Source organism: Patella vulgata, chromosome 2 (assembly GCF_932274485.2).
Source record: "Patella vulgata chromosome 2, xgPatVulg1.2, whole genome shotgun sequence".
Taxonomy (NCBI): Eukaryota; Metazoa; Mollusca; class Gastropoda; family Patellidae; genus Patella; species Patella vulgata.
The window spans coordinates 3,691,623-3,707,502 of record NC_065880.2 but is presented as its reverse complement, the minus strand read 5'-3'; the positions used below and the strand labels follow the sequence as shown (position 1 = coordinate 3,707,502).

The 15,880-nt window shown below is 38.3% G+C and overlaps 1 protein-coding gene across 1 annotated transcript in view; it reads left to right on the top strand.

Moving 5' to 3' along the window:
* Positions 1-645: 645 nt before the first annotated feature.
* LOC126810675 (neuromedin-U receptor 2) overlaps positions 646-15,880 on the top strand; it is a 147,946-nt gene continuing 132,711 nt past the window's right edge. Inside the window, exon 1 of the mRNA XM_050535855.2 lies at positions 646-961. Within this exon, the coding sequence (XP_050391812.2) occupies positions 646-961 (316 nt within the window). The remainder of the gene's footprint in view (positions 962-15,880) is intronic.

Here is a 15,880-nt window from a genome sequence, read left to right as displayed (position 1 = left end):
TGTACACGGGACCTCGGTTTTTCGTCCCATCCGAACGACTAGACAGCTGTCCTTGTCGGGCCCTCTGTCCTGCATCACTGAAAAGGGGAAACCACGCTGGAATATCTGGATGAACTTTCTCAGTCAATGCAGGGATCGAACACCCGACCTCCAGGCTAGCGAGCCAGCGCCTTACCCACTTAGCCACGTGATCCCCCCACAAGTGGAACGTTAAACAATATTTTATTTGTTATTATTCTACTGTTAATATGGTGGATTGGCGGGAAGTCAAGTAGAAGATCGTTAGTTATATTGTCGATATGTTATTTCTATAATCTCAAGTTAAAGAGCCTATTGAACCATGTGCTAAATCAATATATATATAAATCTTTATTACACTATTTATTATATAGGTAGTGAAACATAGTATTATTGTTATTACTAGAACGGGGGTGTACACAGAACGTTTAAATATCGATTCGCTGTCTTCAGCTATGATTTGTATTACTGATAGTAACAGAGCGAGCGCCTGAAACACTAAACTACCTTCAATGAAAGTTAACTTTTAGTATCCGTGAAACTTACCAAGGAACTAGCAGTACGATACATGCATTAGAACGGGCACCTGTTACGTGACCTCTGACCCCCATGACGTAAATAAAAACAATGATCATGGAGGATTACGTTGACGATATCAATTCCAGTTTTTCACAGGATTTTAATTCAAGTGTTTTGTATTTAAAACGGAATAATTCTTTAAATGTTGACGTGGAGAAGTTTTTGGTGTCGTTTCTCGGGGCGAGACGAAAGGATGATACCTCCGTGGCAATTCTTACCGTTGTTTACACTATTATTTTTTTAACCGGTTTAATTGGGAATATAAGCACGTGCGTTGTTATTGCACGGAACACGTACATGCATACAGTAACTAATTATTATCTGTTTAGTTTGGCAGTGTCGGATATATTAACCTTGCTATTAGGTAAGTTTGTATGTTTGTTTATTTTTTATACGACACCATTGGGCCATTAAACATACATTATGTTTTGTCTCTACGTTATTTTGTCTCTCGTGTAACATAATACATGTTATATATATATTATATATATATATATATATTTATATTTATAGTACAGCCAATATCAGTGTTGATAAACATATACATTATTTTTAGAAAAAGGCATAATAAAATGGACGACTTTGAAAACATTCTTATTCAATGAATTTTCGATGTTACATATTTTTTTGTTGTTACTAGGATCTTAATTATAGAGAATGAGTGACCCCCTGTGACATCACTAGGGGTCATTATTCCGATAAAAAAAAAACAACACCATATACATTATCTGTTATTAAATAAATGTTGTTGTTTTTTTAATTTGCATCAACAAACATGCGACAATTTTCTATTTATTGCAGTAACAAAAAAAAAACACATGTGCATGTTTATATATTTCGATATTTCATGCAGGAAAATCAATAACATAGTTAGATTCAACAATAACATTGATCATGTAATTTGTAAATAGTCTCTGACCGTCTAGTCTGCTGTCCTAACCCCAACCCTTTAAACGGTCCCACCCCTTTAAACACCCATCAAACACTTGGCTAAACTAACCCATTTTGAAGACGGGGTCCTTTTCTAATCACCGCCATTTATTTGTATGTCTGATATATATAGGACCCATTCATCCTCGATGGTTGGTAGCCTCAAAAAAAACTTTATTTCGCATAACAACCTAGTAAGCTATAAAAAAACCCACTTCATTTCGCGTAGCAACCGCGTAGGCTCGCGAAACAACCTCGTATGGTCGCGTAACAACCTCGTATGGTCGTTTAACAACCTAGTATGGTCGCGTAATAAACTCGTATGGTCGCATGGTCGCGTAACGACCTCGTATGGTCGTGTAACAACCTCGTATGGTCGTGTAACAACCTCGTAACAACCTCGTATGGTCGTGTAACAACCTCGTATGATCGTTTAACAACCTCGTATAGTCGCGTAACAATCTCGTATGGTCGTGTAACAACCTCGTAACAACCTTGTATGGTCGTGTAACAACCTGGTATGGTCGTGTAACAACCTCGTAACAACCTTGTATGGTCGTGTAACAACCTGGTATGGTCGTGTAACAACCTCGTATGGTCGTGTAACAACCTCGTATGGTCGTTTAACAACCTCGTATAGTCGCGTAACAACCTCGTATGGTCGTGTAACAACCTCGTAACAACCTCGTATGGTCGTGTAACAACCTCGTATGGTTGTTTAACAACCTCGTATAGTCGCGTAACAACCTCGTATTGTCGTGTAACAACCTCGTAAGGTCGCGTAACGTAACAACCGCGTATTGTCGTGTAACAACCTCGTCAACCCCGTAAGGTCGTGTAACAACCTCGTATGGTACATACATGTACTGTGAAACGGGTCGTCAATTTTAAGTTTCTTTCGGGACGTTTTGTTCTCATAATTTCTACCTTCAAAGTTCCACGGATAACGGCTATCCGACACCCAGACCTTCAAAGAACGTGTTTAGTTCCATGCTAACCTTTTTAAAATCTTTAAATCGATATACGTCACTATACGCAAAGCTTATCAAGCGTTTGAAACTGTAAGAAACGGAAGTTGATGTAAGTTGAGAAACGGAAGGTGGTGTAGGTTGAGAAATTGATGAAAATATACACGCGAGATATATATATATATTTATTAGCACAACCGTAAAGCTGCACTACTTTGTTTCACGGTAAACGATGAAAAGATAAAAGTTATGCCGACACAAACTGATTTCAACACTGGATTATATATATATATATATATATATATGATTATAAATAAAAATACGTCCAGGTAAAATATATATGTATGTGAAAAATTGGATTCTCAAAAACTTTTACAAGTTTTAAATACGCGTGGCATGGCACGTACATCATGTATATGTCATTGTACGAATAGTTTACTTATAGTCACGCCTATCTGTCATGACAAGCTGGTATTTATACAAGGTAGTATATCTGTCGGTGCAAACTAGTATCAACTAGAAGTACTAATATACGCCATGGCAAGTTGCTGTAAAGTACAGATAGAAATACTAACTACACGTAGTTAACCAATCTGATTCAAATACAGTTCTATATTTCGTTTCGTTTTGTTATACTTATACTTTCGATGGCCTACACTACATGAAGGTCTGATCAGTTGTAGTGGGAGGTCGCGTCAGGGGTAATGCGAGCGGCTTTTGATACTATGACCTCAGACATTGGATTAACCAATCAGCGTTGATGTTTCTAGTGGTTTACCCACAGTTCCGTAACAGACCTTTTCATTGGCTAATCCCTCACATTAACAAGAACGCAGCTTATATAACAACTCTTTCAGATCCTAGTTTAGTAAAGACAAGTAAAACGAAATTTTGAAGTATGAAAAACAAAACGAAATAGAATCTGTGTTTAAATCAGGCTTGTGTACAAACATGTAAAACATCAGGTTAATAATTCTAACCCAATCACTGAGAAAGATGGTTAATAATTTATTATTTTACATCAATAATCAATTGGGTTGATGATTTTTGAACAATGATCGAGGAATTAAACGCTTGTAAATAGGACGCTCATTATTAAAATAAACGCTCAACTTTAAACTGGACCCAGGAACAAATTAGATGGTTTGGGTGATTTTAGATGATTTTTACCAATTGGATATTGTAAGAATGTGAAAGAAATGAAATGGGGTTTAACGTCTTAGTGTTCTGCTCTTAAACTGGGCTAATGAAGACGGGCATACGCCATACAGTGTTCTACGGGGAAAATTTTGCCCGGGCAGCGGCTCTACGGCCTACTCGTATATCGAATTCCAACTGCCAAGGGATTTTTTACGTGCACTCCAATGTGTACACGTGGCCTCGGTTTGAATGTGAAAGAAAGAAATGCTAAATACACAAGATAAAATGATACCCGATTAACAGTGATTATGTAGTACCATGGGTTGTTGCCTGTGAGACGTGGAAAGCGGACATGCACTCAAAATCGGTCGTGTGACCCATGCACTCTTTTCTTATTACATATCTTGGAACAGCTCTTGGTCGTCTAGTATTGTCTCTGGTTGTATTTGTAATTGTTTTCTTATGACTCACATTGTGTATATTTTTATCTTCGCCGTTAAGACGTATCTTTAAATGTGACTCTGACATCTCACGTTATCAGTCCCAAATTATCATATGATTAACACACAAGATGACAGGAACAAAACCACGGTTTCTACAGTTTCATATCACGCTGGATACATAGTTACAAGCATAGATAATAATAAAGCCATCTCTACTATCTCAACTCTACCATTCCCTGGAACGAGTTTAATGACGGATTCCACTCATCTCTTAGAATCTGCCTTTTGTCTTCCCTAGAGCACACATTCTATTTATTATATACTCTCAGATTCACAGCCATTAATAAATACATTGGCTAATTATGATGTAATTAATCATGTGATTGGTCACTCATACCAAATATGGAATGATAACTTTCCTATCACGTGATATTAGACACAGAATATATCCTTGAACTTATAGACCCCTTTTCTTGTTATTCTCACAATATTGCATAAACAATTTAATTTGTGTTTTAAACAAACTCACACTATAGCTATTATTTTAACAATGGAGAATAATTAGTCAAGGTCATGATATTATTATACTTATGTGTTCTTTAGCATAAATCCCCGATCCATAATACTGCAATTATCTATCTTTCTTTAGCTTGCCGTAGATATTTGAATTTTTTGTTTCTATTTTATTGTATATAATTGTTTATACATGGGGGAGAGGTTGATCGTAACCACGGAAATTTGAATTTATGATAATATTTCTTAAATACGTTTCATAACTTTAATGTTAAAAGCAATCTGATTAATATACAGATCTATATTTCGTTTCGTTTATTTTATACTTTCGATGGCCTACACTACATGAAGATCTGACCGGTTGTAGCGATAGGTCGCGTCAGAGGTCATACGAGCGGCTTTTGATTAACCAATCAGCATTGATGTTACTAATGGATTACCCACAGTTCCGTGCAAAACACGGCTAAAGCTTGCTTTAAAAGACCGTTTCTTTGGCTAATAGTTCAAATCATTTAGAACACGTCAATGATAACAACTATTCCAGATCCTAGTGTAGTAAAGACAAGTAAAACGAAATTTTGAACTATAAAAACGAAACGAAATAGGATCTGTGTTTTAATCAGATTGTGTTAAAATTTTTTGGCAACCAAAATAGTTTTTGTCTGCAGAAAGTGTAACTATTTCACATATTGATATTAAAGCGGCATTATGGACGATTAGATAAAGAACCGACAGTGCTCGCTATAATAGTTAAAGTAGCTAAGTCTCTAACTCAATATCATCCAAAATCTTCAACATTGAGATTTATTTGTCAAATTAAATCAACATTCATGTTGTGATCTTACCGGAAAAAGATGGGCTTTTGATATCCAATATTTAAGACAAAATAAACATTTTACCATTGGTACACGAATCGTGTACCATAATGCGCTTCAGCCCAAGTTGTATCAAGAGACTCTAGGGACGAGACTAGACACATTGCACCAAATCAAACGGCGTATGTAGACTGGAATAACCAGACGCTAGAAATTTGCACTCGCTTGAGACTGTTGGCTTATTTCGCCGAACATAACTGATTTGAAATTAGAGTAAAAACGGAAACCATTGAATGTAAATCAATTTATATACATTCATATTACAGTATTATATGCGCTGCGACCCACTTTTGTCAATTTCTAGGTCTCAAATGTAAGCGATTCAGCCCCTGTAAACATAAATAATGTAGAAGGAATATGCTGAAATTTTCAGTCAAATTACTTCACTCTGAGTCCATTTTTACGGTTATTCATGAACAGTCGTTGAATAGCAGATCGGTTTCAGATCCATTGAAAATTGGACAAATAAGATGGCATCGAAGATTGATTATTGTATAAATGTCTAATTAATAGTTTATATAACATTTAAAGGTACAATAACACTCTTGCTGGCTTGACAGCTCCAGAAAACAAAAAAATATCCTTATTCTAAGTATTAGATGTGTTAGTGTCCTACCTGTTGTGTAAATTATCCATTAAATCCTATTTTACTTGTTCAGAGGGTTCAAAAATATTTTTAAATCCAAGTCACATTTGGAAAGCTTTACGTCAGGCTTTTCAAATCATTTAGTTGAATTTTTCCAATTTTTTTTAAATTAGGTGTGTTAAGATGAAATTTGTATCATCAATTAATTGGAATATTGTAAAATAGTGTAATTTGTTGACCAGAATATTCAGTTACAGCAAGAGTGGTATTGAGCCTTTAAGGCATAAAGAAAGACCTGCAATAGACAGATTAAGCTCTTGTATAATCTATGTTTAAATATACCATCGAAAGTTGATTATGGTCTTTTCATGTTAATAAATATCTATTTTATGGTTTATATAACATTTAATGCCTAAAGAAAGACCTGGGCCCTGTTTCACGAAATTTTAACTAAAGATAAAATCCAAATTTTAGTAGACACTTCAATTTTGATTGGCTAAGCACTAAAATCAATCTAATATTATCCAATCAAATTACTAAAATTTGGATGTTATCTTAGTTAAAATTTCGTGAAACAGGCCCCTGCATTAGCCAGATTTATCTCTTGTATAATGTATGTTTAAATATACCATTGTTTTATATTAAATATTTCAATGTTTGATATTGACTATGTCATAGTTTTATTATTTTGAGACACTGTATTATAAACAGATACAACGCGTGCAAGGTCTATCATTGAGTCAACTAACGTGGTTTGGATTCTCCGGTTGTACGTGACAAGGAGTCTGGTCGCCTTTCCAACCTCGTGGGTTTTCTCCGGGACCTCCGGTTTTCTCCCACTGCTAAAGACCACTACGAGCAAGCGAATTATTGAAATAAAATTGAACCATATATTAGTCCCGAAATGACCTAGTTTGTGTCGAGTGGACGTTAGTTGGAGGTGGACGTTACGCCCCCCCCCCTCCCACTCTGTCTCTCTCTTTTAAATACGTTTCAAAACTTTAATGATAAAATATAGAATAGAATATGAGCAGAAGAACTAAAATAATGTCACGGATTGTTTATTGACGGAAAGTTACGACTATTCACGGAGAGCGGCGGAAATTACTAACGTTGAAATGTACCTGTTGCAGGTAATTTTGACATGCGGGTTCGTGTTATACTTAAGGAAAGGATATGTTGACATAATTACTTGTATTATTTAACAAAAATTGAAACTTTTCCGGTGACCTTTTCAGACGTTAAACCTCATTTCATACCTGCAGTATTTATGAGATACTCTATTCGCAAACAACGTCGTCCATAAACACCCCCCCCCCCCCCACACACACACACACACAGTTCTAAAAGCATATGTTAATGTAATATGAACGTATAAAAAGTGATTTATATTCAATTTTTAAAAGATTCATGGTAATTTCTAATCAATTATGTTCATCAGTTATGTTCGGTGAAAAATTTGGACAGTCCAATTTGAACGAAACTTTTAATCGATAATACTCGGTGAAATACAGTCCAATTTGAATGAAAGTTGTTGGGGTTTTTTTTGGGGGGGGGGGGGTGGGGGGGGTGTCTTGGTTTTAAACCACAGAGTACACACGACTCGTGTACTGATTGTAAAATGTTCATTGTGTCTTAAATATTTGATATTTGGATTCCATATTGTTACGGCAAGATAACAACATCAATATTGATTGAAATGGAGTAATGTTGAATTCTAATTCGTATTTTTATTTCTATTATTATGGAAACCTTTAAAGCTTGCTATATTACGATCGTCTACAAAGTAATTGAAGCTTAAAAACCTCGACATTTTCCATATAAATCGTTTACAAGTCAGAATTCTTAAACCTACATTATGGAAGAGCTAAATCTGCCAATTGCAGGTCTTTCTTTAGGTCTGATATGTTATCTAAATTATTAATTAGACATTAACTTATCCACACCATCATCAACTCTCGATGGCATCGCTAGCCTGCGATATTTACTGGATTATGATCCCATTTGCTGCTCGACTTCCATTTATAATTTAGTCATGACATGTATGATCGAGACTATCTTTTTTATCGTACAGACTCTAGTATTGATGATCGAGGCTAGGCCGAAATTTCAGTCGCTTAATTCTCGGTTCATAGTGCATCCATTTGACGGAAGTATTCAGCAAATTGCCTTTATATTATCTAGTTTTAACCATTATAGTGAGAACTGCCAGCTAGCTCTTTATCTAATGTCCCATAATGTATCTTAAATTAGTTGGATTCAAACGTAAGGTTTGTTTACTGTAAGTGGAGTTCTAGAGAATGCCACAAAGCTGATTATGGCAGATTTAGACACATTGCCGGACCCTTGGGGCTCCGTGATGCTGACATTTTCCTTTTAGTGTTTTGCGGATTCGTTTTGCTTGGTTAAATCTATGACACACTATCATAACTGTTTATAGAGATTTTTGACCCCAACTTGTTTGTTTTATTTCTAGTGTGTGTGTGTGAGAGAGAGAGAGAGAGAGTGAGAGAGAGAGAGTAACGTCCACTCGTCACAGACTAGGTAATTTCGGGACTAACATACGGTTTAATTTTATATCAATAAATCAATTATGCATAGGGGTCTTTAGCAGAGCGAGAGCGAGAGGGGGGGGGTAACGTCCACTCGTCACAGAGAAGGTCATTTCGGGACTAACATACTAATTATGCGTAGGGGTCTTTAGCAGTTGGAGGAACCGGAGTACCCAGATGACAACCCACGAGAATGGACAGGTGACCATTCTCCTTGTCAAGCGCTAGGGGGTAATCAAAACCACATACCTCGACTCGCAACGACAGGTACCACCCCGCCCCCCTCTCCCTATTCCCTTAGTTTATTTCCAAGACCATTGGGGTCCATAAAGATAAAGTAAAATACGCTAAAGTCGGGTGAGGGTGGCGGGAGATGGGGGGGGGGGGATTTGCTAACTGTTCCTGAAAAACATATTGGTAATCCGCCAATTTCATACTGTTTTTTAACCAAACTGCTATGCCAGTGTTGTATATGCGTACACTTTCAATCTTTATTTATTTCTGTTGTCAGGACGGAGGGTCTGACAAGGGCAGCGGTCTAGTGCAACAGTGCAAAGTTAGGATTGTGCTAAAAATACACATTGACATGCACGTAAAAGAACCTTTGACAGTTGGAATTTGATATAAGAGTAGGCCGTACCGCCGCTGTCCGAACAAAGAGGACCCGGAGAAAACCCATAAGGTTGGGCAGGCAATCCCGTCTTTATTAGCTAATACCCCCGTCAGACGGGGGGTGGCGTCCTAACTGCGCTACTACGGCGACGGAAAATGGTCTCAGAGCGCGCCAAGATCGTCCTAAGCGTGGTGGAAACGCCAGATATCGTGCTGTGGTCTTCAAGGTCGCCAATCATGGCGTTTGATTGGAGCATGTTCAAAACAAACGCCAAGGTTCTGTCTTCTGACCTGGAAAGCTGCAAAAAGGCGAATTTTGTCAAGTGTGTAATTATTTGGGGGACATTTTCTCGCATTGTGTTCACGTTTAGTGGTGACTGTGTGCATTCCCTGGTCGCTGTACGGTCGCAGCAGCGCAGTAAGGACGCCACCCCGGTCTGACGGGGCGGGTCATTAGTCTATGCAGGAAAGTAGGACATTAAACCTATTTGAGTTATTTGCGTTACTAGGTTAAATCTAATTGTCTGCGTGTTTTGAATTTTAACATAATTTCCTGTTCATGCTAACAGATTTTAATTTAATCTTCCTCAACATAAATCTTAATTAAAATATAATTCTAATTTTATTTTAAATGAAAGACACGCGCTTGCCACGCTTTCTTCTTAATGAATAACATGTGCATTTGTAGTGTAAGTGCTCTTTAATACTGTATATGTGTGGGGGGTGGGCGAATGGTTAACGCGTGCGCGTTGCATCATCAGGTCTCCCATTGACTCAAATGGCGTGGTTTCGATTCCCAACTTGTACGTGGTAAGGAGTAGGGTCGCCTGTCCAACCTCGTAGGTTTTCTCCGGTTTCCGCCCACTGCTAAAGACCCCTACGCGCAAGTGAATTACTGAAAATAAAATTAAACCATGTGTTAGTCCCAAAATGACCTAGTTTGTGCCGAGTGGACGTTAAACCCTATTTCCATATTCCTTGTATGAGGAGAGGGATAATATAGGCTATGCATGATCCCCGATTGATTTTCATCAATTTTAAATAAATAAATTGATTCCACAGAAAAGAACTCTGTAAGGTTTATTTCTGTATTTAGTAAGGAATTGATTCAAGGCTACTAATACTCAGAACATCTCAGAATGCTGATGTATTATGTAGACAGATATTAAGACGTTTCTCGCTGCCGGTGGTAACGGTTTCCTCTGGTAGACGTTTCCTGTGGGTAGACGTTTAAAGATAATTCATTTTTCTCACGAGGAGAAATTAGTTTATTAACAATAACAACTTTGATTTAAAGGAACTGAATCGCTAATATTTGGGATCTAGAAATTGACACAAATGATTTGCAACGCATATAATAATGTAATATGAATGTATATTAACTGATTTACATTCAATCGTTTCTGTTTTTACTGTAATTTCTAATCAGTTATGTTCGGCGAAATATACCAGAAGTCTAAATCGAATGGCAGTTTCTAGCGTCTGGTTATTCCAGTCTACACAGATAGTATTTATTGCGCATGCACTCCAGATAAAAATATGACGCCACCGTTTGTCATGGCTTGTGGAATATGTCTATCTTCGTTCGTTCCCGGTAAGATTACAACATCAACGTTGATTTAGATTGATAAATAATACGTGTTTTTAATGTCGAAGGCTTTGGATGATACTGAGTTAGAGACTTGGCTACTTTAAGTATTTCTGTGAAACCATTTAACCGAAGCCTAATAGAGTCTTGTCATTAACCACTTAAACAGGATATGGAATGAAATGGGGGTTAACGTGGTACTGGGCTAATGAAGACGAGTATACGCCATGCAGTGTGCTTTGAGGTAAATTATGCCCGGACAGCGGCGCTACGACCTACTCTTATATCGAATTCCAACCTTCAAGGGTTCTTTTACGTGGACGTCAATGTGTACATGGGACCGCTTTATTGTATGGGTGACGTTATGCACTGAATTCTGTGACGTCACATTGAAACCAAATGACTAAGCAATGATTAAATACAATACTGAACTTTTTCTTTTTTTTGATATTTTCGATGGCCTACATTACATGATAACTAACCGGTTGTAGTGAAATTTCACGTCAGAGGTCATACGAACGGCTTTGAACCTGTGACGTCAGACATTGACAAATCAATCAGCGTTGATGTTTCTAGTGGTTTACCCACAAATCCGTGCATCGCACGCTAAGAAGTCGCCGTAACAGACAGTTTCATTGGCTAATTCCTCACATTAACCAGAACACAGGTTATATAACAACTCTTTCAGACCCTAGTGTTGTAAAGACAAGTAAAATGAAATTTTGAACTATAAAAAAACGAAACGAAACAACGTCATTATGGATTAGAAATAATTTGTGATATTTTGACGACAAATGGATGATATTTAACGATATATCCCTTGTTAATATGCAACGATTAAACCAGTAGTCTACCTCTTCCCAATAGGTTTTACAAACGGAACATTGCCAGATCTCTCGAGCCGAGTTTTAACTTTCGTTAATTTTGGGTTGAAGTTTTGATTTCTGAATTTGGTCCCAGCCGCGTTGGTCCCAATGATTATTATATTAGTATGGATGTTTAACGAACAGATAGTATTTTCGAAAGAGAGAGAGAGAGAGAGAGAGAGAGAGAGAGAGAGAGAGGGAGGGGGGATGGGATCGAAACCCTAAACTAGGTCATTTTGGGACTAACATATGGTTCAATTTAATTTCAACAATTCGCTTGCGCGTAGGGATCTGTAGCAGTGGATAAAACGGAGGACCCTTGTTACGTACATCCTGGAAATCGAAACCGCGCCACTTGACTCAATGACAGACCTCATGATACAGCGAGCACCCGTTAACCATTCGCACCCGCATGGGAAAGAAAGAGAGAAATGGGGTTTAACGTCCAAGCGACACAAACTAGGTCATTTAGGGACTAACCCGTGGTTCAGTTTTCTTTCAATAATTCGCTTGCGCTTAGGGGTCTTTAGCAGTGGAAGAAAACCGGAGGACCCGCAGAAAACCCACGAGGTCGGACAGGCGACCCTACTCCTTGTGACGAATAACCGTTGAATCGAAACCACGCCAACTGACTCAATGACAGACCTAATGATACAGCGCACACGTCCTAACCATTCGCCCCACCCCTCCTTTTGCAATAAATCAAATTATGGCCTCATATATAGAGGGATGGGGTTTAACGCCCATTCGCCACAAACTAAGTCATTTCGGGACTATCATGTAGTTCAATTTTATTTCAATAATTCGGAGAAAACCCAAGAGGTTGGACAGGCGACCCTGTCTGTCACGTACAAGCAATGGATCGAACCACAACACTTGAGTAAATTACAAACCCGTATAATCTGACTCGACAGCCACCCAACTATCGTACAGATCACCGGTCTAATGAAGTCGATAATACATACCACCATGCAAAACGCTTTGAGGGGAATTTTGCCCGAACAGAGACGCTACGGTCTACTCTTTTTTCGAATTACAGTTGTCAAAGATTCTTTTACGTGCACGCCAATGTTCGGCCGAACATAGCCGTCGCCATACCTAAATCCGCATAGAGCAATTGTTCTTGTACAGTAATCGTACTATAATGGGGTTCAACTTTGACCCCAAGCTTCTTTAGGTCGTGCAACTGATGTTCCGGGTAATTTGCTGTTTGCATGCCATTCCATTTGATCTAGCTTGAGTAGAAACTAATGATTTGGTTGATTTGATTGGAATCTGTTTGTCACCCACGCACAATCGTTAAATCAAATCAAATGAATTTGGGTTTAATGACCTGCTTGTCTGTCATTGAGTCAATTGGTTTCGATTTCCCGGTTGTACGTGACAAGGACAAGGGTCGCCTGTCCAACCTTGTGGGGTTTCTCCGGGCCCCTACACGCAAGCGAATTTTGCCCGAATAGTTTTATTGCAGTGGTACTCGCATATTTGTACCCACGACAGCAGCGTTTGTTTTTAACTGCCAAGGGAACTAAACAAATTTTTTGTCAATTCATTTTTCGTGAAGTGCCACCTAGTTATTAAATCTTTTGTTGTTTTTAGCCCCAAGACATTTTTATGTCCAATTACTTTTATTTTTTTTTCTTTGGGGGCCAAAGACAATAATTTATATAAAGATTAGCGTGTGTTATGTAACGACCATGAGGTTATATCATATCCGTTATTTTACCTCTCGCGGCTTCTTTTACTCGCCCGCCAACGTGTACGATGCCTAGGTTTATCGCCCTACTCGAAGGACTAGCCAATGTTAATTGTCAGTTCCCCGCCCGGTTTCACTGTCAAAGGCCTACTGTGTGTTATATAACGCCCTCAAGGTGCTTGAACAATTATCATGGCAGTTGTTATGTTTCTTCAATAAACCGGTTATATGTAATATATGTGAGCCGATTAACCGAATGATGGTGTAGATTAACCGGATAAAGAAGTCGTTCACCCATTCATTAACCATTCACATGTTCTTCCAAATGAAAACAAGAGCAAAAGTGGGCTGAAATCTCTTATTTTTTGGTTGGGTTAAGCAATCAATGTATGGTTAAGAAATCAATGTATATTGATCCATGAGAAAATTTGGTCGATCTTGAGGCCAAGCAACTTTACTCGATTAATTAAGCCCCAAGTCTTGGGAATGTATGGCGTATGCCCGCCTTCGTTGGCCCAGTAGGATCAGAGCCGTAAGACGGTAAAAACCATTTGATGAATTACTAGTATCTAAAGTAGAAATCGACCTGGTGATTTTGTCATTAAATGATTGACAGCGAGGGCTATCTCGGAAGATCATTAAACATACTTTAACATTTAAATTCTGTGGGCAAATAATTAGCGAATACCTCGCATGATCAGGGGAGTCGCGGTGCCTAGGCGGGCAAGACGTTGGCTCGCTAACCTGGAGGTCGGGTGTTCGACCCCTGCATTGGACCGAGAAAGTTCGTCCAGATTTTCCGGCGGAAGGCCTGACAAGGACAGTTGTCTAGTCGTTCGGATGGGACGAAGAAACGAGGTCTCTTGTATACTTTGGCGTGCACGTAAAAGGTCCCTTGACAGTTGAAATTCGATATAAGAGTAGACCGTAGTGCCGCTGTCCGGGCAAAATGCCCCTCATAGCACGCTGTATGGCGTATACCCGTCTTTATTATCCCGGTCAGGAGCAGAACAATAGGACGTTAAACTCCATTTCATTTTCATTTTCATTTCGCATGATCGGCAAGAATAGAAGATTAATTTAACAATTAATGAAAATAGAACGATCTTTATGACGTGGAATAACAATAAACCCGGGGGTGGGCTCATGTTTCACGCTCGAGAAATTAAGTAATCGTCTTATGGGAGAGATTATGACGTTGGTATGGTACTCAACATCTAATTCTTTACTTGTTTTATTGGCTGTACGCGTCATTTAGATTGTATGACTCGTTCTAATTGGATAAAGATTCTGGTGATAATGGTTGATAATCATGGTATTAGGAAGTGAGTGAAACACGTGGGTATTATTGGAACACCTACTCGGATTGGAAGGGAAATCAGCAAAACAATTTGGATTATCAAATCATTGTTGTATCGATGATAGACAATTGGCTTTAATTGTTCGGCTAACGAATATGACTGATCAATGAATTCAATGAATATGTGTAGTATAGTACCATAGGTCTTTTGTCAGACGTGGAGAGCGGGTGTTGTCGGAAACCGGTCGCCACATCCTACGTACGACCCATGCATCTTTTCTTACTACATATTTCTGTAGCCTTGTGATCGTCTAGAATTTGTCTCTAGCTGTCCTTACTTCTGCTTCACGTTGTGTATTTACTTCTTACAGTTTCTTAAGACGTTTGTCTTACCAGGAATAACAATGCAACGGTTCGCTTCTACATTTTATATAGCATAGCCGAATACATATGGATACAAGCATAATAGATAACAATACTAGCTAAAACCATTTCTCAACCCTATCCAGCCTCGCGGCTGTCTAGGAACTCAGATGGAAGTCTGACTTACAGAGTTCCACGGTTTCTCTTAAAGGCATATGAATATCATGCACAATAAAGCGTGATCATGGCCCTGAACTTGTGTAATTAACAAAATGATTGGTTACTCTAAACCCAATTACGCAATAGTACTTTTCCTTGCACATGTACTCTCTGTGATATTTTATACACACGTTTTGGTTAAATAACTCTTTTTTATATAACAATATGTCATTTATACCATAAGTTGATTTAGTACTTACTACATATGTGAATATGTTTGAAATTACTAACTTTCCAAATATATTAATTAATGAAATATAAAGTCATCTTATTTCTCTATTCCTTGTCTATAAATTTAAAAACAATGTCGCAACGACGATAGTGTTACATATGTGATGTAGCACTAGGAGAGAGAGAGAGGGAGAGAGAGAGGGGGGTAACGTCCACTCGTCACAGACTAGGTCATTGCGGGACTAACATACGGTTTAATTTTATATATCAATAAATCAATTTTGCATAGAGAGAGATGGACGTAGGGGTCTTCAGCCTTGGGACGTGGGAGTACCCAGAGAAAACCCACGAGGTTCCGAACCCACTCCTTTTCACGTGTAAGTGGGGAATCGACACCATGCTATTTAATTCAATGACAGACCTTAAGATCGAACGAGTATACCTTATCCCATTCGACGCCC